At 38.2% G+C, this 26,228-nt stretch overlaps 1 protein-coding gene across 3 annotated transcripts in view; it reads right to left on the reverse strand.

Moving 5' to 3' along the window:
- Window positions 1-13,228: 13,228 nt before the first annotated feature.
- The window catches only part of SS18 (SS18 subunit of BAF chromatin remodeling complex), a 40,380-nt gene continuing 27,380 nt past the window's right edge, over window positions 13,229-26,228 (reverse strand). Inside the window, exons 6-11 of one of the 3 annotated variants that reach the window (XM_005418289.2) lie at window positions 22,576-22,743; window positions 21,752-21,856; window positions 19,480-19,572; window positions 18,636-18,758; window positions 15,955-16,088; window positions 13,229-13,834 (exon numbers count right to left, since the gene is read on the reverse strand). In XM_005418289.2, coding sequence (XP_005418346.1) covers window positions 13,808-13,834; window positions 15,955-16,088; window positions 18,636-18,758; window positions 19,480-19,572; window positions 21,752-21,856; window positions 22,576-22,743 — 650 coding nt within the window. In that variant the 3' untranslated portion in view covers window positions 13,229-13,807. The remainder of the gene's footprint in view (window positions 13,835-15,954; window positions 16,089-18,635; window positions 18,759-19,479; window positions 19,573-21,751; window positions 21,857-22,575; window positions 22,744-26,228) is intronic. The other 2 variants (XM_014312009.2, XM_031066579.1) reach the window with 2 other exon arrangements.

The following is a 26,228-nucleotide window of genomic DNA, read 5'->3' on the forward strand; positions in this document are numbered from 1 at the left end:
CAGAGAGTGAAAGAGATTGCAAACACAGTCAGAGCAAATATAAGAAAATGTACTTTCTCAACCTTTTAGCTTAAAAGTCAATTTCCTAAGTTCAATGAGGAAACATTCTCATTTTAACAGTAGTCTTCCTGCCTGAAAAGGGAAGGGTTTGCAAAAAGAGATAGAGAAAAGACTCCACACATGAAGAATTTTCCCCATAATTTTTCAAGAGAACTCACAGCTCTTTAAAACTAATAATCATCATTTCAATCTATAAAATCAAGTTTAAGCAGAATTGGGCAAGAGCATATCATGTGTGACTGCTGGGATTATATAATGGGAAAGTTCTCATTGATTTTTATAAAGCATTGGATCCCAGAGATTTTAAAATCAGGCACGAGGCTGACCCAGTTTGGGTGGAAAAAGCTCACAGAATCCCAGGGAAGAGCACAGCCCAGGGAGAAGTCTCAGGAGGTACTGTTATTTTTAACCTTTTGGACCTGCAAGACAAAGAATGAATTCTGAAAACTCTGGGTAGAAAAGAGGTACTTAGTTTTGAAATTTTAGATTCCTCTACCCCCTCCCCTAGATCCTGACCCTGGTAGAAAACCTGTACAGCAAACTTTATTTTTATTAAAAAAATTTGGTGTAGACTGAAGCTGGCATTCTACTCATCTCTCCACAAGCATAGAAGACAAAAGGAAAATATTTTCTAGGATGGGATTCAAAGCAAGAACAGAATATGCAAAGTTAGACCACCAAAACAGAAACAGGTCTTGTTTTAGCTGAAATCAAGAAAGTTAAATTTATAACCAAACATGGTAAAGAGAAACTGTTCAATACAAAGATGAACTTACTCTTAGAATTAACATTTGAAAATTGGTCTAAAAAATGCTACAGTTTCCCAGTGATTAAGTGTGCCTTGTTAGATGATTCAAACAAAATTTGACCTGGACAAGTGTTCTTTTGAAATTGTAATTGAATTTTCTTTCAACGTACAAGAAGTTTTCAGCCTTTCTTATAAATATGAAGGGACCATTATCTGAATAGACTCTATTACAGGTGCTGAACAGCATTTCAGATACAAATTTATTTGCAGTGGAGTAATGTTAAACAGGTGTTTGTGTTTCAAATCAGGTGAGGATGAGATGCTTTTATTGGTACCTGATCTTATCATACCACTGCACAAATTTTTAGTTGCTTTGAAATAGGAAGAGGACTGAGTAGACTTTTTTTGTTTTAGCAATTCAGTTACATGGTACTAGCAATATGTATATGCTTCTGGCTTGAAATCCCCACCACTGTTTCAGCCTCATTTTATCACACGAGAAGGTAGACCAGGGCTTCAACATACTTCCTTGCTTTCATCCCTAAGAACAGGATGTACAAACAGAAGCAGAGTAAGGATGGATACCTTGGGTCTAATTTCCAAAGACCCTTCTAAAAGCTGGGACACAAATTAGGATGGGCAGCGCCCAGTGAAGCAGAGGTGCCCAGACTTGCTGGGGTATGATGACTTCTGTAGCATCTCCCACACTCTTTTAAGGGATGCTTTTATTGGCCAGTGTGGAAAATTTACAATATGGGACATTGGAGGAGCTTTGGCCAGAGACAGCCAGGAGAACCTCTCTGGACACAAAGCACAGCTCTCCCTGATCCTTTCCACTCCTGCCCATGTTGGGATCTTCCCCAGTCAACCGCAGCCTGCCAGGCTCTGTGCAGGCAGGACAGGCAGCTCCAGCCTTGCAGAGCACAAGGCTCCAGCCCCAGCTGTTTGCTGCTGGCACTTGGGGAGCAGCAGCAGCTCAGCAATAGGCAGCTTTGGGCCGTCCTGTCTGGGTTATGCCCTGCATCTGCTGTCTCTTATTCTTGCCATTCTGTGCCTGTCAGGTGTCCCATGACAGTACTGCTGGCAAGAGCTTGAGAGATTTGTCTTGCTGTTTAGGTTTAGGGTTTTTTTAAGGTTTTATTTTTCTGCTCAAGCCAGATGAAATTCCAGATTGTGTCCAAGTCCTGGCACAAATGTGAAGGCAAGACACTGCAGTACTGGCAGAAGGTGGCAGTGCCTTAAGCTGGTACTGCCAATGAGGACACGGGCAATTTCTCAGATGGAAATCACTGGCCTCACAGCCATATTTTGTTAACAGAGCTGAACATTTCTCATTCATTGTAAGCTGGCTTTGTTTGAGTCCTACTTCTGATTTTCAGTGGAAGAAAAACAATTCTAAGTCACTGCCTCAGAAATTAAGTTTTGGGGGTTTTTTACATAATAATCTTCTCTAGCTCTTGCACAATTTTACCTTTTTATCTACAAATGTTAGCGTTGTCACCTTAGCCCAAAAGTCAGCGCTGCAGTCCTGCCCTGCTGATATTCAGCTATCTGCTGAAAGACACAACACAAAGCACACAGCTGCAGAAAGGAGCTTGGACAAACTTCATTCTAAGGCAAAGACTCAGATTTCATTGATCTACAACTTGACATTCAGTTCCTGCAACTGAATAGAAAAAAGGCATTTATAACCTATTAAAAACCCAAGGATGATTTTAGTCTTTTTTTTTCTTGTTGGAGAAATCAGTCTTTCAGAATAGCCTGGGAGTTGCAAATAAAAAAGAACTTTGCTATGTTTATTTAGAGAACCTAACCCCTTGGAGCCAGCATTTTCACTAATGCATTTTACATTAGCGGGCTGCATCAGGAAATCCTGACTTTTGGTGCCAGGGGGGTAATTAATATCAGATCATGTTTGCAAAATGGTTGTGTTTATGTGGGAATGAGGACTGAGCTCTAACTGGCAGGGTTTGAAGTACTCAACTTGTGCTACGAAGCTTCCATGACTTGCTAGGATGGGATGTTGAAATTAAAGAACTAGGTCTTGGTAACTTGGTAGAGCTACAGCTGCTGAGGAGAGCTGCAGCATTTGGGATTCTGTTCAGAAACCTTTAAGGGGATTCTGAAGAGTCTTAAGAGCATGAGGGGATTGGAGGTAACATGCAAATAGTTGTTTTGCTCCTGTGGTCTTAGATGTGGCAGCAAGTGCCCAAAATATGAATACTAGGATTTCCGTTTCCCAGTGTATCCCACCTCCATTGCTCCCAAATCCCTGTGCTTACTAGACAAGGAGTATCCATGGGTGGTGATTCCTTCCAATCCAAGCTATTCTTTGATTCTAAGATGGTGCCCAAGAACAGCCTATTTAGTAAAGACCTTGGTTTCTCACCTGCCCAAAAATCACCATTTCTTAGCACCGGTTAGGAAACTTGGAATAAAGTTTAGTAAGGTTGAAAATCACTCAGGAGTACAGGATGCACTGAATCATAACATTACAAATTGGTGTAGGCAAAGTTTAAAATTAAAGGATGTCTTCTGAAGTTGAAAAGAGGAAGAGTGCCACTGAATAACAGCGGCAACTGATGTTCAAAATGGGCTTTATGTGCTGGTTTCCCAGCACCCATTTCCATGGGATGTGGCAGCTGGCAGGTTCCCTGCAAGAACATTTATTTACGCTCTCCCCATCTCTCTCCTTTGCTGGAAGTTCATTACTCCCTCAGCGCTGGTGGGGATTAAAAGTAAAGGTGTAATCTATGTTAGAACTAATATATGTTTTGTACTATAATGAGCCAATATACTATTATGGATCTTGTGGTCAGCTCACTGTGTTTGATAAATATGATCAATAGATGTTATCCCCCTCTGAGATGCCCCCACCATCATCTTTCCATACTCACCTCCTGCCAGTAGTCATTTGGGGATAATTATCCCCACCAAGATCCTACCTCTAATGTGCCCACTGTCTTTCCTTCTGTCATAAATTGGCCTGATAAGATAACAAATCTGAACTCTATTGCTATTATTGCTGTTATTTTACTAGTTCCTTGATCCTAGAATAGGGCTAGCAATCTTCATGGCAACAATAGTAAAATTCTATGTACCTAATGAATTTCTCCTCATGTGGAATCTGTGTAACTGATTATTCCTACCTAAGTCTAGGAACAATGTCCTAAGCTTGAATACTCTTCAGCAACACTGTCTACAGCTTTTGTTCTCAGAAGTAATGGATCAGCTCCCCTTTTTTTTAACCAGTATCTCTCAATAATGATAGCTCAGTTTGTTGCTTGCCTTGATTTTGTTTCAGTGTGTTCTACTGTTATTTTAAGCCAATTCCTAACAATGAGAGCCTTCAGTGCTCCTTCATTTGAAGGCACTGATGAACTCTTGATCCTCTATATTGGGATAGTTTGTACATCTACTATAGTGTAATTTTCTTAAAGGACTTGCCAGCTCTTCTGAATTCCTTTTTTAGACTTTTTTTTCCCTCAATTAAAGTTTCCTAGGGTAAAATCTCACCATGATGGGGCTGCATTTGGTCTTTTCCAACTTGTTGTTGCCATGCATTCTCAACTGGTCAATCTTCCATGCCTCAGAGAAATGCCTTATTCACTGACAAAGCATCTCCTCTCTTCAATTGTAAAAAAAGATGTGTGTATGTTAATGTTCAAAACTAGTAAATAAATAAATAGAACTGTGTATCTGTTATGCCTATGTAGCTGTAGTTTCAATCATACATTTATGGATCTTCCTGTATATTCCTGCACTTACTGCATTTATACACAAAAAACTGGAGTTTTAAGCTTATCAATTCAATATCCTCATTCTTGTTGATCCTCTGATCTTATAATATAAACCACCTCACTCTAAAAAATCTTGGTACCTGACACTTTGTTTCTGGGCATCTTTGACTGTTGGGGACTGACTGTGCATGAGGACCTGCAGTGCTGTGTCCAGGCTTGTCCCACCCTCAGCAAAGGAACTGATGAAGAGGAGCAAACTCACCAGGCTGGAGCACTTGCCATCTGAGAGGAGGTAGTGGGCACTGGGCTTGTCCTGCTGAGATGAGATGGTTTGGGATGGGACCTACAAGCAGCGTATCTCTAAGTGTATAAAGGTAGGCTAGCAGGAAGACCAAGCCAGGAATGTCATGGCAGTGCATGGCTGGAGGGCAAGAGACTACAGACATGAGATGAAGCATAAGAGGTTCAGACTTGCTAAAAGAAGAAATTTCTTCACATGGAGGAGGAAAGTCAGTCAGCAGAACATGGTTCCAGGGAGGTTGTGCAGTCTCTGTTCTCAGAAGATGGTCAACCTGATCTGAACCAGGCAGGAGATTGGACTAGAGACCTCCTTAGGTCCCTTCCAATGTGTAGTAGCTTATTATCTGACTTGCTACCTTCTGAGTATGTCATCAGTCATCAAAGTTGTTGTAAACCTTTTTCCATCTGTATTGGCACTGGTGCTACAGACTCTCCCTTGTCCTTGCAAGTGTCCTGGGTTACATTAAGGAAGCCTTTATGCTTACTGATGTTTCTAAGTTTCACTATCTATTCCTTCTCCTAAGCTTTCTATACCCTCCTTTTACTCAAGCATGATTTTTTTGCTTTGAGAGGCTACATAGCTCTCAGTTTCATCAGTGTGCAGTATGGTGGATAAATGGAATCTTTTCATGACCCTACGCCACACCTGCGGCACAACTTCCCAGAGCGCACTTAAGGAGCCACTCTCCTTGGACATTTGTTTTTCTGGAGAAAACAGCACTGATCCCTCCTACTATCAAGATATACTTGTGCAGAAGATGGTGGAAAGAAAGGTGTCCCAGTTTGGGCCAGTGAGGTCAGTCAGTGCATCTGAAAATCTAGGAGTCCTCATATAAAAGGAGTAGCAAACTCTTCTTGTTTATGGAGTCACAGGTGCTCAGAGCACTAAAAATGGAGTACTCAGTGCTGGGATAGGTTCCACACAACCTTACAGATTTTTTCAGGCAAAATTTGCCAAAGCAGATTTTGATGTCCATCTTCCGTGCAGTAGACTCTCCCACTCCTAAGTCATCAGTCAGTGAGCAATAGAATCAAACCTCATGGGCATCCTCTACCTCACATGCACTGGTGCTTAAGATGCTGTGATCTTTTAGAAAAACTCGGGGAGCAGTTCACTATAGAGATCTTCACTCAAAGGCCCTGATTCCAAATATAACGTAAGTTCACTAATCCATGGCTATCTTTTGGGCTCAGAGCCTGCTCACAACAATGGAGAAAGCACTCTCACAACACACACCATGTCACAGATATCTCCCACTATCTCCAGCAGCAATTCTGCCTTTGCATCTTCGTCCAGCAGAGTCTTGCCTGTTACCCTTCTAGAAGATGAGCATGGTCAAAAGGTAAGCTGTCGTGGCTTACAACAAACAGATGACCAACATGGTCCCACTGCTGTATGAGAAACAGCAACAAAGAAGAGAGCTTCTGAATATTGATCTATATATATACACTGTCTGTACTACTGATGCCATAACATGGGGTAGCCTACAAGTTACTGAGTGATTGGATCAGCCTGTTGCAAGGACACAACCAGACACTCACCAGCACCACAGCACACTCCAGCATCCTCCTGAAACAACTCTCAGTGAAAAGCAACCAGCCCAAAAGGTGCTTTGAACCACAAATTCACTCTTACCAAACAGCTGATACAACCTGGACGTGCAGCCAAGTGCCAAGTAACCAGCTGCTGTCAGTGGTCACTCAAACAGTGACAATGGGGCATAGTATCAAAAAATCCTGGACAGCCGGTCACCTCTATCGTGCTTGGCCCACAGCTCTCAGGCCTGCCACATTTTAAACTCCAGATTTCTAAACAGTCAAAAGAACTACTGAAGCAGTCAAATCAATTAGTCTCACGTTCCTCATCAGCAGAGTCTCACATAAGACTCCTGCTTTTCTGCCTTCCTCTTTTGCAGCCAGACAGGCAGAAAACATGAAGCAATGTGAAACTGATGGGCAAATAACACAGGCAACTAAGAGCTAAGTTTCTGAGGCAATAGAGTATTGGTGCTGTCTTTACAGCAAACCACACAGCAGCAGCTGTAACAAGCACCAATGAACACAGGCTCCATTAGACATGTTTGCATGCACACAAGGTGCTTGTAGCTGTGACAGATAGCCTCGTACTCACCACATATCTATTTCGGTCCTAATCAACTAAATTAACTTCTTGCCATCAACCAAAAATGCTGGGGGTTACAACAGAAACCTTCATGCTGCCTCAGGTTTGCCAAATGCACTTTTCCTGAGCCTACATGGACACTGAAGCAGGAAATAAATCCTAAGCCAGTGTCACTCTAGCAAATACTTCGTCATACTTAGATGGGCTGGATCTCTGTGCTTATGAAATCAGAAACCCTGGTGTTTATAGGCAGAACCCTTTTTACACACCAGTAAGTTAAGAAGGTATTCCAGGATAGAAGGCAAACATTTTTGCCAAACTGGAAACAGTGTTGTGAGTAGATAGCTACACTTACCTAAGTGCCCAAATAAGAGCTAGCTCTTAAATAATCTGCATCCTTACTGGGGTGAAAAAAAAAATATGCAGAGATTCTGATCATTAATCTTTGAGACTGACACTGCATCAGCTTGCCAAAAAAACTATCTTAACAAGTAAGGCCACAATTAGCATTTAGAAAGAAACTCTAAGAACTGCAGCACTTGTTTACATTGTAGCCCTGTGGAAAGAAAGTCTAAAGGCTCTGGGCTGAGAAGAGCTACATGTGGCAAAATGTCAACGTGGCAACTTAATACCGGAGACCAAAAATTCTTGACTTGAAATTTTCTAAAAGCATCAGGAAGTACAACTGATGGAACTTAGTTTCATAAAAACAAAATGTGTGTTTTTACCAAGCCTGCCCTCACAAATGGTATTTTTCTATAAAAGTATCTGTAATGAACCTGTGTCAAGATGCCAGCGCACTTCTGGCAACACCAACTGCAGTAGGTGATTAGAATTTATGCTGTGTAAAATTAACTGTGAGATTAAATGAAAATTATGAACCAAAATGCAAAAGCATTTATATGGCAATTCACCTACACCATTTGTATAAAAAGTGCCAAGGCAAGTGAAAATAACACAGTGCCCTGAAGAGTTCACAGACTATTAGGTCTGGCTATTCCAGGAGCTTCCTTTCCAGCCCCACAGCTCTTCCCACCAAAAACCTAAGGTGTACCTATGTGAAGCCACTGACACACCAAATTACCTTCATTTCCTAAGACCAACATGTGAATAGTTAAGAGAAAATTAGAAAACTTTATGTATGGAAAACAGAAAAATCTCTTGTAAAATCATCAGATCTCAAGCAGGGAAAAAGACATTCTGCGGGATTAGTCAGAATTTTCCTGAAAAATTATGTCATGGGAAGCTTAAGAGAGTTCAGTGAAAGTACCCAGCCAGCATCTTGCAAGACTGAAATGTAAGTATTTCATTATTCACATTATTTTGGAGATATATTTCACCATAGCAAAAAAAGCTTTCTGAATAGAACATTGCTAGCCCAGTTCAGCTCCAGTTTGATACTGGAACATACACCAAGTCTTCTGCTAGTGCTGCCTACTCCCAGGTTTTGCAGAGTGACATTCTAAATGTGATAATTGCAAAAAAAAAAAAAAAAAAAATCAAAATATACTCCCAACACTTACTGTCAAGGCACCAACAAAGTTCTACACTCTGGAACACTGCTTATTGCACAAAGCTGTGGAACATGAGGTTTTAACATTCTTTCAAACTAAGCTTTTCATCTGCCCTAATTTAATTGTTCATGTAAAATGAGGTTGCAGCAAAGTGGGGGTCAGGCTTTTCTCCACCTAACAGCTGGTAGGACAAGAGTCCTATTCTCCCCTCACCAACTTACCAAACTGCACATGGGGAGATTTAGATTTGGTATTTGGAAAAAGCTTCTCTTCCAAAAGGGTTGCCAAGTGTTGGAACGGGCTGGCCAGTGCAGTGGTGGAGTTGGCATCCCTGGAGGTATTTAAGAGAGGTGGCACTTGGGGGCATGGGTACTGGTAGACTTGGCTGTGCTGGCCTAATGGTTGCACTCACTGGTCTTAAAGGTCTTTTCCATCCTAAACAATTTTACATTATTGTACATCTATCCAATTCATTTTTTAATCCTACTAAACCCATGGGATTGAGTCTGCAGTTCTGCATGCCATAAGAAGCATTTACCAATTTCAAAGGTGCTGCTTTTAATTTTGGTCATGTTGTCTGTATCCACACAAAAATTACACTATTTGTTATTTACTGCTGGTTTACACATACTGACATTTGAAATAATCTCAAACACACTGTATTTGTCCTTGGCCATTTGTTACCCACTTACCTTTTACACCTGAGCTATCTTTTTGATGTGGGAGAGACAAGGTTGAACAATAATTCTGAAAATAATTCTTATCAATATTTGAGTATTTCGTTAAGCATTCCACAGCACAGCTTTTTGAGTATTTTGGTAGCCCTGTGACTCCTGACATCCACTGAACAGAACTTTTACTGTGTTAGCTGCTGGACTACTCCTGACAGCTAAATAGCTGGGTATGAGTAAAAAGGAATTATCTCACCCAATACTGTATTTATAAACATCAGTAATTTCTTAAGTTCTGCTATGTATGTTCCATTGCATTTCTAGTTTTAAGTCCTGCATAGTCTAAGTAGCACCACTTCCACCTCATGTTGCTGTTGAAATACATATTCTTTTCTCCAATTTATTTTTAAGTGTTAATCAGTGATCCCTAGAGAGCTGCAGAGTAACTTACTATCAATCTCTATTACTTGTGATACTTAGCATTTATTCCTATACCCCTTTTGCTGTCTTATCCCATTTCTAGTGCTTCACAGTTAACCTTACTCCATGCTTTATTTTTATGATAGCATCTTCTCAGAGAACTTCAGGCATTGTGAACATAAAGATCAATTCCATCAGACTGTGCTATGAGTTGTTACCATAACTCTACCAGACTGAAGGTCAGCTTTTATTGTATTGTATCTTTTTTTTTTGAAATGAACATATTTAGCTTAGGTTGTTGGGGTTTTTTTACTTACTACTTTATCCAGGTATCTATTCATCTCAGAAGGTTTGTTTGGCTTCATTTTACAGGATTTCACTCTTATGCTTCTGTTTTATAATACAGCAGTTATTTTTCCTGTAGGGACAGCCTACAATTTTCTTTTTGAACTTCTTCAGGGCTTCTAGCAGAACTCCACCTAGACTTGCTGAAGTAACAGTTTTTCTTAATTTTGTAAATTTAAGTATTCTTTTTTTAAATCTAAAATCTGATTTTTTTATCACATTGTAGTCTTTTAGCATCCTCTGTGGTGAAAACTGTAGAAATACACCAGTATTTTTTGCACTGAGGTCCTTGTCCCTCTTTAATCAGGTGCATTTTCTCAAAGAATCTATTACTTTACACATTTTACAGTAATTTAGGTATGAAAATAGAAGTGTGTCTTTTGCAAAATGATACATTTAGCCTGCCTATAAAGCAGTACATTTGCTTTCTTATGGCCAACATTGTGAAGTCAATTTTAACTGAAACAAGGAGCCAGCTTCTCCCTTCTGCAAGTCATTCACAGAGCAGAAAAGGAAATAAAACAGTCTGAATACAGAAAACATACAATGGCAAAAATCATAACCCTATGATAACTAGAAGTCACTGAATGCATTAACCCCTTCTCTTTACTCTTTTAACATTTGTATCACTTCTGCTCATGTGTTTGATTTGCTATGTCAGTCCCCCTCTTATTTTCTATATTCTGACTGTAAAATGCCAGTTGCAACACCTTTTTTACTAGTTTCCTGTTGGCTGGATTTTATTTAATAAGGAAGACTAACTAAAATGAACTTTGTATCTTGCCATTTTCTCCTGGTCCTGTCATGCACTTCTGCTTCTTCTTATGTTTAGGGAACACACATTCCTTTCTAATATATAGTTTTAGTAGAAATACTTCTGCATGGAGCTATCTCCTCTCAAGTTGTTCTTTTGGCATAGTATCAGAGGAATAAGGTAATTTTTGTCACCACCAATTAAAAAGTTTTACGAAACAGGACTGTTATAAAACAATTAAACCTTGCAAATGCAGTAGTCTCTAGGAGGGAAACCCTGGAGGAAATTCTGCTTATTAAAACTGCAATTTTAGTTTCCATTAAAAGGGAGAATAAGACAACAGAAGATGGGTTGGCAAGACAAATTATTTCTTAATGTCAGCTGAGCCTATTTCAAATGAGATAACGTATCTACACCAGGCTGGGTTCAACACATTTTTGCCTCGTCAACTCATTTATCTAATTCAGTCATCTTGATTATAGCCTCATGGACCTTCATTTTCAGAGAAAGAATTTCTTAACAAACAACCTACACAACATGCTGATTACTGAACAGTTAATTCTAATTAACTTGGCTATGGCAAGAGAATTTTGATAAAGTCCTAGACAGCAAATAAGATCTGGTTATTCTGGCCAAACAGCTTTAAAATCAAAACCCACAGCAGAGTCTCCAGATGAGACATCAGAGTGATAGGGATCTAATTTAAAGAAACAAATGAGAAAATTAAAATCACAAATAATTTATTCTTCCGTTAGAATTGATGGAGTACAGTTTTAAATAGCAATGAAGTACACAGTGGTGGAAAATTGGCACAGAACCTACAAGATTTTAATTCATAATAATGTTCCTCATGCCACATCTGTTCAAACCTTGATGTGTATTTTCTATTGACTTTAAGAAAACTGTTTTCCTTTTAAAAAGGATGCACAAATTGAAAATCTTGTCTTCCATATATCATGTCACACATACTAGGAACACGAGTTGTTTTTTATCCCCCTGAACATTGATTGCAAACTGAAAAAACAAAATATTATTTTACTCCTGGGTTAATTTTAGGTTTTATCATTTATGAAAGTTGCAAGGGATTCCTGAATGCATATATTTCTGCAGAATAGAATATCCATTTATTTATCTGATACACAGTTGTAGGGCAGTTTCAAAACCAATTTTTTTCTGTACTGTTGTTATTGATCAAGGTGCTGCCTCTCTCACATGCAACACTATAAGCATTAATGCAATTCCAAACAAAATTTGGCATTTGCCTCACCAACAGGTTTTATACTTAATGTTATAAAACATCCCCTTGGTCTCATGTTAACCAGTAAGAAAAATGGGCACAAACCAAAATGCCCCTTTTCTAAAGTTATTTACTCCCAGTTAGGAAAGCTGTCCTGGTTCCGGCCAGGATGGGGTTAACTTTTGCAGTAGCCAGGAGGGGACACCTCATTTTCAGGGGACCCTTCCAGGCTGTGTAGCATGGTGTGTCTGCATGGTGAGCAATCAACCACGTGTGAAGCCTTCACCTCTTTCTTGCACCCTCTGGCACTGGTATTGCAGCCATTACCTTCCTTTTGCCGTTCCCAGTAAATTGTTCTCTCAAGCCCTGATCTTTCCCTTTTGTGCCTCTGATTCTCCTCTCCAGCCTGCCACAAGGGAAGGGGAGGGAGAGTGGGGAGCAAGCGAGCGGTGCATGGCTTGGAGTGCGTCAGTGGGAAGACTTAAACTGGGGGACACCATTCCTAAACCATGACAAAAGTTTAGATAGGTTTTACAAAGTTCTCTAGGCTATTTTGATACATACAAATTATTCAACTAAAGGTTAAAATACACTTATACAATACAGTCCTGTTCTCCATATTCTTTTTCAAGTTCTTTGCATATTCAAGCCAAGTAAAATTAACACTTGTCATTTTCTTTGTTATTGCAATTATTAAGAAGGATTACAGCTTGCTTATGCAAAGCTCTGACAAAACACTTGAGAAATAAAACCCAAACGTTTATCTTGTTACCCAAAAAATGTTGCAGAAAATTGTCAAACTATGTTAGAAACAATTTTTACAAAACCGCTTCACTCAGAAAAATTGGAAAGCTTAAAAAATTTATCTTTGCACAAGACTATATTACACTGTCCTTAATTATGTTCCCCTCAATCTTTGTACGCGAACCCATCAGTGACATAGAATGCTCTCCATCTTTTCACTGTTATTTTTATTGTACACCATTTCGAGACTAATACAATCAAGCATTTACCATGCCCTACCCATTTTAACATTTGTTATCCTGCCCAGCGAGTAGTGTGTTGCAGACATTCTCTTTGTGAAAAATCCTTTCTTTAGGATTTTTCCTTCTGAGAATCTGTGGCTTCAGAGATAGACATAAACAATAGGTTATCTGCTGCTGTGGAATGCAACAAGTCAGTCTGGATTGGCCCATCTTAGATGTTTAGAAATAATGGCCAATCCAGAACTGCGAGCTCTCTCAGACACAGTCCGAGAGAGCGGGGTTTGTTATCATTCTTTACTTTTCTTTCTTAGCTTAGCAAGCTTCTAGAACTCTCCTGCTTTTTCTTTGTAGTATAGTTATAGCATATGTATATATCATAGAATAATAAATCAAGCCTTCTGATAATGGAGTCAAAGATCTCGTCTCTTCCTTCACCCAAGAACCCTTGTGACAACCACCACAGTAGTGTACTGTCTTGCATATTCATCACATGTAAAACATAATATACAAAATATTGCTGCTGTAAAAAGTGTGCATTTCCCCTTTCCCCCTACAAAAAAAATCTGTGGAAAAAATACTAAATTCCCATAACCTTCATAAACATACAAAGCTGTTTGCACCTCTCAGTCTGTAACAGTATATTTGACATACAGTTCTCGACTCACTGCAAATTGTTATGTCACAGATTTTCAGTCCAATATTGCCATCTAGAGTAGAGATGTGAAACTAGTTTCTGAGAATCTACAGTCTTTAACAATTAACCCATAAAGACTGTATACCATAAAACAGCCACAAGATTTTTCCAAAATCTAGATGGAATGGGAGGTTCTCATCTTGGGAAGATGTCCACAGTGCTGAGGAGACAATATGGCTGCTAATAGATTTTGCCTACCGGAATGTGAGTACTTTATCACTGTTGGTAATTTCCATATTGACCCTAAAAAAAAATTCAAAATACATAATTAGACTACAAGGCATATTTTCCTGCATTTAAAGCTGTAATTGGAAGACCATCCAAATAAACTGTGATATTAAAAGATAGAAACTAATACAAGTAAATTATATACTGATAATGAGTAACTAGTGTAGTTTCATCTCACCAAAAATATTTTGTGCTTTAATGTAGAAGACCAAAGACATGAATTTAAGGCCAGGAGCCTAGTTTGATCAAAAGAATATATCTTTATATTCAACAGGCTGCTGTGAAATTAGCAGACCATCATAAAAATAAAGAAAGATGGGGATTACTTCCCACCTAAACTTTGAAAATTATTTCAAAAAGTCAAGGTCACCGAAATTCAAAGTAATTTAGGAAAGTAACCACGACACAAAGGTACCTAAAATTATCTATTAAGCATTACACGTATTTCAAAACCAAGGCACATCCCAGTGAACACAAACAACCAGTCCATGTATCCTACAGGAGGCAATTATTCCACAGATCTGACAGACAGAATTACCACCCTTATTGATATTCTCTACTTCTTCTGACAGAAAGTCATGTACTGCAGAGATGGACAGAGGTGAAATCATCAATGCTATAAGCTTACCATGATCCTTCACCACAGGGTTCAAGGCTTGCAGAAAGATGTACTGTGCTAGGAAGTGAACATGCTCCTAACTGATCCTGCCACCGTTCCATGTCAAGTACTACCACAACAAGGCAGTGTTTTACGTTTTAGTTTTAGCTGCAATGTCAGTTATGTTCCATTATAATATAACAATCAGTCATGAAGAAGAAGAGTTTCACAACAGCTGCCAGATGAGAATTTAAGCAGCACAATTCCTATGGGAATGGCCAGTATGAAAGAGAGGTCTTCTATAATTGAGTTTCCCAGTGGAACTTAAAAGTGCACAAACTGGAGGAGCACAGCCTATCAACAGAAAGGGTTATCCACCTCTACTGCAAGGAAAGCTGCAAAAACTCAGCAAATTGTGATTAAGTTTCCTTGACCCTATACTGGCCACAAGTAAAGAATTCTCCTGTAGCTTATTGTTTTCAGAGAAATCTACTCATTCAGTGCATAAACATTTTATCTGTTAAATAATTAAAAGTAACTGCATCTCTAAACTACCACACAGAGAGTTTGTTGCTTCTTCCTTGTCTTTTCTAATTTCTCTAGAAAGAAAGCCAACTGTTCTTCAAAACTGTGGGCAATTCTCACTTCCTCATGGAAGTTTTTCTTGAAAATTCAATTGATCTTCTACTGACATAACAGGACTTTATTTAAACATTAGAACCTCAACTTTATCATTTAGTTAATCTTAACATTATTTATACCAAAGAAAGTAATAAAGCATTTTAATGATGTTTCTGAATGATTCATAATGAAAAGTTTGGATTTTTACAAGTTAGTACCTTTTACAGGAACAAAACCTGTTTCATCCTTTAATTTTAAGACAGCTTTTTTACATGAGCCCTTCACTACAACTTCAGTCTTAAGTTTTGGTGGTAATTGTTTGTTTTAATCTTGTCTTAGCAATGATAGGAATGAAGCAGTTGATTTTCAGGTCACTTCCTTCCCATGTTTACTGCCCCCTTATACTTCTCAGAGAAAATCTGTGCAAAAACAAGTTCATGTCTCCCCATAAGCTCTGCAGCTGAAAGACCTCAGCTGCACACCTCAGGTGCTTTTGCAACTGAAGAGTAAGATTATGATTAGGATCTGTGTTTGTGGAAAATAAATTCAACCATTTCTATTGCAAAGAAGTAATGAAAAATTATCCACCGAGAGATTTAGAAACCTCATCTTTCATATTAGTCATTCACCATAAGGCTATGAAACACATCACCTTAATTTCTAACATCCAAAAACACTGCTGGGAAGGCCTCACTTTGCCAAATTGCATTAAAACTTAGCAAACTCAGGAGAGAATGACTAATCAGAATTCCATACAAATGATTCTTGATAACTCACCAAGAAATAAACTCTATGAGAATTGTACGTACATACCTGAAAGACCATGTCCTAAAATTCATTAGTTTAAGTGTCCAGAATCTAAGATTATCAAATAAGTATGTAAGAATCACAACTTTCTCATCAAACAGAAGAATACCTGGTCATATCCATAAGGCCTCTGCTGTGGTGGTTGTGGTGGCCCCGGCTGCGTGGGTCTGTATCCCCCATACTGTTGTCCTTGTCCCTGTGGATAATTAGGATACTGAGGCCCTGGACCACTCTGGGAAGGACCTGGGGATCAATAAATTTAAAAAGTGTGTTTAAGATGTTGGAAAGAAGAGAACAGGGAAAACACTGAATTTTACAGCTAAACCCACTGAATTTTGTAGCTAACCAGGACTGACATACCACTACTATGCAATTAGGTCTTTTGAGTGCCCCACCTCCCTCTCCCTGGAAAGCACCTTGGCTGCCAGAGCCCGTGCTCCAAACACAGAAACATTTACTTTTATTTATATATTCATTACTTAATATCAATGCATGCAGTTCCACATACAGGACAGAGAAGAACAAGGCAAGAAATTATAAACATGAGCCCTTTCCAGGATTTTGGAAAGCAGTCTCCTGATGTATGCTGCTTCAGTTCCAGAATTCTAATGCCTAGAGCGGCCAGATAATCAGCTGTGTTTAGCATTTGGACTTTTTGAAGACCAGCAGTACTGTGCTGCCAGAAAGTGAAGTCCCACACCACAGCAGGTAATCAGGAATGGGGTGTCAGGCAAGCAAGCCACACATGTATAAAATGTGAGATGTGACAAGCAGTAAAAGGTATTGTGAGATGGAAAAAAGCACCCTCTACTCCACACTCCTTTGGTAATATTAACTTTCCAGAAAAAGGTTAAGAAAAAACCCAAAACTTGGACTCCAGTCTTTTTTGTCTGTAAAAGAAGTAGTTCTTTTGCACGTATAACTCTCTGTTACTACTCACAGGGACTTGGCCTACCACTGGAAGCTGCACGTTAACACCATCAGGTCGTGCAGCCATATTCCAAACAAAATCATCCCCATCCCCCCCAGCACTGGGAGAGATGTACTCTGTATTTCAGTGGCACACCCTATGAATCCTCTGCAGTGGATCTGTTAGGTTTTTCAACAACACCCCTTAAAAAATGGGTCTCTATTTTTCAGAGCTGAAGATCTGCAGCTTTTCAGAAGGGCTTTTCTTTTAAACAAACCAACACTTTTGCTTCCTTCCCTTCAGAAGAAACAGATGTGTTTTTAGCAACAGTGATTCAGTGCTAGAGAGGGCTAGTTTGAGCTACAGGCATTGGACATTAAGATGATATCAGCTGATAACTCCTTCAGTAATTCTGGATCTGTAAGATAGGGAAAAGATGACCTGGAGAAGAAAAGTTCCATAAGCTATTACCATTCTCCTCAGGCCTCAAATCCCCTTGAACTATGCAGTTTCAGCTTTCCACAGTGAAACAAAACCTTAAAGATTGATAATAATGTCTGAGATATTGATTTATTTCTGAAAATTAGAAAGCAATTAAATATTAAATTGAGCAAGAACACGACATCCTAAAAGTGCTGTGTTCATCTGATAAATGAACATAGGTTTATTTATTCATGGTAATTCTTTATAGCTGAATTCTAAATAATCATTGACAAATTTCACAGAAAAAAAATGGAACTCCAGTAATAATTCTGGCTAAAAACCAGAAACTGAAAAATATGTTATTCTGTTTTACAAATTGTATTAGGTAAGTGGCTCCAAAAGATTTCCTAGTCCCTTTTCTTCTAGTATTTCTTAACCTAAACTTTCTGAATAAATCAGATTTCTTTACTCACAAAGTTCAGAGCAGTGATCAACATGACCTCTACTCTGACTTTTAGTCTATTCCTATATTATGTGTAACAGAATGTAGGTACCAGTATTACTCCAGAACTATCAATTTATCCATAAACTCCAGAAATAGAACTTGGTAAATCTCAGTGGATCCTCTTAAAGCTTAACTCTGTCTCAACATAACTGGATTTCATGTGAATCTGGCATTTATCTACATGGCAAACAAATTACCCATGCATTTCCTCACATACACACAATGCTGAAAGCTTTAGCATTTAAACCTGCAAAAGAGCTGAAAGCTAAAATACAGGGAATTTATGGAATTTCAGAGATTCCTTCTTCTGTCATAAATTTATGTATATTGCTTTACAGTATGAAAGCAAATAAAACTTAAAAGAGTTTCAGTATGCTCTTCTGACACAAAGTTTTTTAGAATTAATTCACCAAAATTACATTCTAGTGCTTTAAGTTTCCTTTTTGGGAGCTTTTCCTTCAATCCAGGGACTTGTGGCAGAGGATTTCTCATTCCTGCCATGTACCAGAAGGTTTTGACTACTAGTGCAAATTTTTAAGGCACAGTTTCTTTAAAGGTGTGCTGTCAATGCTTACAGTCATTTCTCTACTGATCAATACAAGAATTTGAAAATAATGGTTCATGTATGTTGAATGAAGTTTTAAACCAGTTTTTAAAAGAGCAGAATCTTTCTGGGTCTTTCTAAATCACAGACACCCATTGCAATGCTGTTTAGTCACCCTCAGTTTTCTGTGCTACCACACTCTCCTAGACAGCCTAATCCTAAACAGATCTGATGCCCAAAAGACACTGCCTTCTATGTTTTCTTGTCTCAGCCCAGTGAAATTGCAGGCACAGAGCTGTTCTGTCCAAGCCTGGCCTTTGGACACAGTCAAACAGGGATGGAGTAACACACAACAAGGGTCTCTCTTAGTCCTTTCTGTGACAGCTGTCTGCGTCCTCAAGTTCTTACCATAACCCTGCTGTTGTCCTGGATAGCCTTGTTGGCCGGGATATTGCTGCTGCTGTGGTGGATAACCCTGCTGCTGGGGTGGTCCTTGATATGCATCTTGCTGCTGACCATATTGCGAATTTCCTGTAAGATCATTGCAAGAAAGCAAAAACTCATAAAGATACCTATTTTATTATTTTTTCCTTCTAAGATGCACAGCCAACAACACAAGAACAAAATGAAAATGCAATATTGATTTCAAAAACTGAACAAAACAAAGAAAACTCAAACCAAACAGAAGGAACTCGGCCAAACAAACTGCAGTTAAAGCCAATTTTGCAAAGTTGAACTGCAGCATTTTCAGCATCTCTGCCAAACGAGCATTACATTTACTGGAACATCACAGTCATAAGATCATGACTATGCTAAATAAAAAAAAATAAAAAAAAAAGACAAAATTAAGGACAGCTACAAGAGCACAGACTAGCTACACAAGATCAGCAAGCTGTTTCCTAATGGCACTATAATTATACAAAATATATACACACACAAAAAGATATATAACTGAACCAACAAATTTATGTTAAAATAAAAATTTCCACTGAGGTAAAAAAAAAAATCTCTAGAGTGTTTTAGTCATTTTACTGTTGTTAGAATGGCAAATTGTGGTTATATATTTAAGGTGTTTGCAAGAAATTATTCTGAAGGCTCCAAGTTCCCTGCCATTTCCAAGACAGCCAGCAACTAGTATTCTACAAGAGCTTTGCATGGGTATAAGTTGTGTTGTGCAAGAATGTCTGTTCCCGTTGAGGGTGGGGGAGGAGAGGGAATGTCTGTGCGTATGTGTGTGAAGGTATATAGATACCTCCTTCGTAGTAATGTTGTGAGGAATCCTCATAAGGCCTATCGTAGCCTTGTTCAGGATACGACGGTTGCTGATAACCGTAATCATTATGACCTACATCAATTCGACAAGAGACAGGAAGAAACGTTAATGGCCTCTGAGTGAAAACCCTAAAAATATTTCATTTCTCAGAAAAATGAAAAAAAAAATTTCAACTGGATATACATGAAAAAGAATTTTCAATTGTATTAGCCAAAGACTTATTAATATGATTTCCTTTCATATTGAATTAACATGTGACAGGGGAAAAAAAAGGCTTAATGCAGCAGTTCTAGAAACATCACAGTAAGGGATGGTCTTAACCTTCCAATAATCCTTGCTGGGGGAGTCGGAGGGGGGGAGAGTACTTCATCTTTCACTCAAAAAAAAAATGAAAGCATTTAGGCCTTTCACATGTAAATAACCTGAATTAAATTAGAATGAACAAAGAAAGCAATTATCATACTTTGTCTAACACCTGTTCTGCTGATCTCCAATTCAAAAGCATATGCTAAAAGCAGTGTGAAATATAACAAATAAAGCTCAATGAAGTTATGAACCATCATCTACATTAAATTCTGGTTTTGAATGACAGAAATACAACACTCTGAAGGTTTTCCCTACAAACAGAATTCCTACTTAAAGTCTTAAGAAAACTTTTCCTCTTACATTCCAGTCCTGAGCAGATTCATTACAAACAAACCTTTCCACTCAGAGACTACAAGCATCTCTGATTAAGAAACCAATACATGAAGTAAGCACCCCACCTGTTGTTGTATTTAGCATACATATATTTTGTGTTACAGATGATCAAAATGTATCTTATTGCTAACTTGGTCAAGACTACATGCCAAAATTTTGTTTACATTTGAAATTAAATAGTATAAATTTGGAATAAAATTTTTAGACACAAGTAAGGAAAGGAGGAAACAGTTCTGAAACTCAGTGGTTTTGTCATCAGGTCTGCAACTGTACAATACACCACTGACTGAATCTGACATGCATACATAACCATTAAAACAAGTCTTAAAATATTCTATTTGTGTTCTACATAACAGTAATAATGAGGTAATGATAAAGATGACTCTTCAGAAGGAATAGATTCTAGAAGTCATCTGTGCTGCCACAAAGCTGTTGATGGTAACATCAAAATGCCTTTACTAGAGTAAACTGCCTGTAACAATTTAGTGTTCCAGTGTATACATAAATGTTCCAAAATGAAATCTGAATAATTACCAGTTAATGCAACTTGTAAAATAACATTGCACACACACCTCCAGAAATTAACACATGTAAGCTTATACAGATAAGGCCTGATGTACCTTAAAATCAATTAGATGGAAATCAAATTCAAACAACTGACTTGCATCCCTTTATTTGCTATGAGCAGTTGCTTTGGCAATTACACAGCTTTGCTTTGTATATATTTTTTAAACATTAACATCTACCACATTTCTTGAGCTTCGTAAGATACCATTAAGTTGCACACATGGTTATCACAGTAGTCAGGAGTTAGCATCTTTGTTCTCCCAGTCTCTGCTCAACCTGAAAACAAGTTAATTTCAACTTTTCTAACTTATAACACAATCCAATAGTCTTCAGCACTCCATATTGCAAGGGGCAGGAGGATAGATTTATGAAATTCAAAGTTTCAGTCTTGTCTTGAAAGCGCTGAGGGGACATCTAAAGAGGATTCACATTTTCAATATCCTCAGGGCAGGGACCACTTTATTCCTATATAAATGTTAAACTGAAGGCCCATACCATGTCAGCAATAACACATTTGTGAGACTTACATGAAAATGAAACACTAAGTTAAAAAAAGTATTTACAGAAAAAACCCACATTTTTTAGTAAGTTTTTTCAGTTCAGTAAAATTTTTAATAAAAGGATATCGCCCCCTCTCTTATTGATAACAAAGTTATGACCGTTTAAATTCATGTCAATCATATTAGATATGCTAAGGAACTCTCCATTCTTTGAGAGAAACAAATTATTTCCATTCTTTTGAAATACTAAAACTGTTTTTAAGAGTTTCAAATAGGAGTAATACAAATTACATGCTTTACGTTGCAAATTTAACTAGTCATAGTAACTTAAAACTGTAGTAATAATTCTGAATTTGGAAGGGTTTTTAAACATGAGGTATGATATCCAATTACTATTCTTGCCTCATCCCCTAATTTTGGGCATTGACTACATTAGTATTGGGCAGGTATAGAAAATGGGAAAGTTAACATTTATGAGAGATTACCATCAGGGTAATATTGCTGGTTCATGCCTTCTGGAGGACCTTGTCCACCATGACTGTATTGGTCCCCATAATAGTCTTCCTGGCCTGAGTACTGCTGTGGTGGGCCTGAAAAACCACAACCAGTCAATACGTAAATAACTTGTTTTGTCTGTTATAAAGCCTGCTAATTTCTGATTTTAGTATGAGAAATATTTCTCAAATGTATTCCCCACCCATATTGTTGCATTACAGACAACATATGTAATCTGGTTTAGTTAAAAAAATAAGTAAATGTATCTATATACATATACAAACACACAGTTGTTTGGCTGCACTAGACTGAGACTATATATATATCAAACTTCAGTTTTGAGCTCATTTTAGGAATATGTGTATAACAGACTAGGGTGTTAAAATAAAATTATTCCTCGTTGAAAAGGACTAAAAAGAAAAAAGATAACCAAAATCGTGGAGCATGGTTCCTTTTTCGTAACTGAATGAATCCAGAACCAAGCAGGCATTCTGTTCCTTTTCTGTACCTATCATTTAAATATCAGAATATAAAATTCTGCATCAGCATATCTGAGATGTGCAATTTCACAATGTATAATCTCAGAAAGAACCAAAACAAAAAGAAAACAAACTTGTCTTCACATTTCATGGTGACAGCAGTAATCTCTTGCTGCAAGAACCACCCTTATAATGGGTAACAAAAAGAGTGTACAAACGAAGTCTGTCACACCAAATGACTTGATAGAAATTTGGTGTAAGCAAGAAAGAGATGTAAAATGGTTTTAAACATGGTTATTTAAAATCAATGCAAAAATCCTGAAGTGAATTCCTACCTTGCTGTGGTGGCCTGTATGGAGGAATCTGTCTCTGCCCCATCATGTGATTTCCTTGGTTAACTTGGCCCATCATTCCCATCGGTGGCTGCTGCCCCTGGTAATGCTGGCCACCTGCCTGTGGCATGTTGTATTGCTGGGAGGGAGGCTGCTGGTGCATCATTGGACCTGCAAAAGGAGAAGCAGCAAAAATGTCAAATACACAAAAATGATTTGTGATTAAACCTTTCCAAAAGAACATGGAAAATTCAACCTTTAAAAATGGACTAAAAAAAGCTCAGTATATCCACTGCTCTGGTAAGAGTTTGTTGTTTCTGGACCTATGCAAATGTAGGTGAACAATTCAGCAGCCAAACTACAAAACAGAAACCAGCCTAAATAAGGTTGCTTTTTAGATGATTTTTCTTCAAAACCACAGATATTAGTTTACACCTGCACAATGATAACTGAAACACTTTCACAACTTTTTATATTAAAAAATATCTTCAAAAAAAGTGTAGGTGAAAACCTGATGGTGAAACCTTGGTAAGTCATAGAAAAATTATTTAACATTTGTGATCTCGTCAGAGCATAGTTTCAATATACATACATAGCTGCTGTTATATTCCACCAACAAACCACTAAGCCGCCATCACAAATTCAACAATTTTATTTAGCCTGTGAAGACAAACCACATGAACCAGACAGGCAATTACACAACAGGCATATGCAGAAGGCCCACAGAACACAGGCCTGATACTGAACAGTCCTAAACAATCTGTAACAAAAAAATCTTTCATATTTAGTTGCACCAAGTTCTATGAACCACAGGAAGAGACCAGGAGAGATCAAGTACTGTCCATGTTTTATCAACTGACAAAATCTGATTAAGGATGTACTTGGAGAAATGCAAATTTCAGTAATGAAAACAGACAGTTAAAGAGCACCCTACTGACACCACACAGCAATGAAAATGATGATTACACTATTTCATTATATGAGATTGCAGGTTAGACTGATAGAACATTTAACAAAGAACAGCCTCTGTGCCTCCTCTGTAGTAGCACTTCAGAAAAGAGTTATTCCAGTATCAAAAACATGAGGAGGAAAAAGTTGTGACAAGGAGCTAAACTTTTTTAAACAACAGATTTTTGTAATATATTAATTCAAACCACTTCACACATACTGCCCAGTCTATAATGGCGAAACCCTAAGCTTTTTTTTTGCCTTTTAAAAAAATAATTTATTTTATAAACTACAAAGACAACAAGAAACTAGCAGCCTCACTAAAAACTAAAACAAACCATGACATCCAACATCAAACTAGCAGAGCCACTCCTAAGTGCCATCCAATGAGAAAAAGGAAGATATCACCTTCTTTCTGTATGCTTAGATTTTTCCATTCCATTTAGTATTTTTGAATAACTAGCTGCTGAAGCACAAGCAGAAAGTCCTGTGTGAAACTGCAGTACTGGAAAAATACCTAGATACACAGCCAAGCAACAATGGATTTATACAGGCAAAGGAATATGTAGTCACTTATATACTGTCTATGCAGAGTTACGAGGGAAAGTTATGACAAATTAATTAATGGCATGAACTCCAAGTGCATTAGTTAAATCCCATAAAACCCCAGTGTGGGATCTCTCACTGAGAAGTAAAGTGGCCTAAGCTTCATTTTCCGGGTAAGATAAATATTGGCCACTCTTAAGAAGATCCAGTTATGCTTCTGTCCTTCAGTATGGCAAGTTTCTACGTCCTGACTTCAAAGGGAAAAAAAGGGTTAAATTCAGATGTACTTATTTTAATTATTGGCAAAATACCCTTTTTTTGATCTTCTAAATGAGTAGGTAATTTAGATTATTCCATTTCACTGTGCCCCTGTTTGGAGGTACTGAGAAACATCAGGCAGTCTTGATAAAAAATAGAAACTTGTTGCCATAATATTCCTAGATCTCAAGAAAGCTTGTTAATTAACAATATTAATATTAGTCACAATACAATGTGATAAAATGTGTTGGGTCCCTGTGGTGCAATGTAGAGATTTTCTGTTTGCTTTTTAAATTAGAACTTCATTAACGCTTTGTAGAGCCACAATGAGAATTCACCACCCTGTATTAGGCTGTGTGTTGTGTTCATAACAGACGGCCTGGCTTCCTTCCAGTTTGGCTCTTCTTATTAAAAAGACACCTAAAAGAACCATCATGGTCTCTACTGCCTCCTGGAACATAACCATTTTATGCAGTGGTTTTGAGGGATGAGGGAACTTAGACTTTATTCTTCCATTTGAAAAATCTAGCCTAGGAGAAAGCTATGTTTATTAATTGTGTAATACTTAATATGACATAAAATCCCAAAACTTAACAATTAAGACTGTTAATTCATTATCTACTTGGATATGGACAAATTTGAGAAGTGAGCCCAAGAGAATCTCATGAAATTCAACAAGTCCAAGTCAAAGGTGCAGCACCTGGGTGGGGGCAAACCTAGATACAAGTACAGAGTGGGAAACTCACTGAGAGCAGCCCTGAGAAGAACTTGAGGATTTGTGTTGATGAAAAGCTGGGTCTGATTGGGCAATGTGGGCCTGCAGCCCAAAAAACCAACTGTATCCTGAGTTCCATGAAAAAACGTGGTCAGGTGGTCAAGCGAGGTGAACCTGCCCCTCTACTCTGCTCTGGTGAGATCCCACCCAGAGTGCTGTATCCAGCTCTAGGGGGTCCAGCACAGAAAGACACAGAAAGACCTGGTGGACCGAGTCAAGAGGAAGGCCACAAGGATTATCAGAGAGATAGATAAGAAAATGCTAAGAGAGCATGGAGCAGAGAAAGCTGCAGGGAGACCTCACTTTGGCCTTCCAGTATTTTAAGGGGGCTTTATAAAAGGGAAGGAGACGGACTTTTTATACAGGCAGACAGTGACAGGACAAGGGGCAATAGTTTTAAATTGAAAGAGGGTAGGTATAGATGGGATATTAGGAGGAAATTCTTCAGTGTGAGGGTGGTGAAGCAGTGGAACAGGTTGCCCAAAGAAGTTGTGAATGCCCATCCCTGGATGTGTTCAAGTCACCAGGATGGATGGGGCTCTGAGAAACCTAGGCTAGTTGTAGCACAGGCAGGGAGGCTGGAACTATGTGATCTTTCAGGTCCCTTTCAACCCAAACCATTCAATGACTCTATGTCTTCTAATATTTGTGGCATAGATTTTTACAAGCACCCTAAAACACAGCTTTTGAATTCCCAATCAGGTAACACCAAACAACAAACTGAAGCAGCCCTCACCAAAGCTTTTTTGGTGTTTTTCCACATGTTTCAAAAAAAGCTTCTTTTTCAAATGACAGTTTTAAGCCTTCTGTGAGCTATCTTAGAAACTATAATGAGGGTCAATTTAACTTGACAAACGCTACAATTCAGATGTGCTTAGTCAAATGAACCACCATCCTAAATTTAACACCAGGAGCATTTAAACATTATCTCAAAAGACTTTGAGGATACAAAACTTTTTTGCTACTCCTAATATATGACAGGTTGCAAATTAAAGACAGTAGACACTTCTCCATACTTTATTACACCACAAATTTCTCATCTCAAACTGAACCACAATTTCAGCTATTATTAAAAAGAACTAGAACACAAAATGTCATAGAAAAAAATTCCTTAGTTACCAACACTGCC

The sequence above is a fragment of the Geospiza fortis genome, unplaced genomic scaffold (assembly GCF_000277835.1).
Source record: "Geospiza fortis unplaced genomic scaffold, GeoFor_1.0 scaffold53, whole genome shotgun sequence".
In the NCBI taxonomy this organism is placed as follows: Eukaryota; Metazoa; Chordata; class Aves; order Passeriformes; family Thraupidae; genus Geospiza; species Geospiza fortis.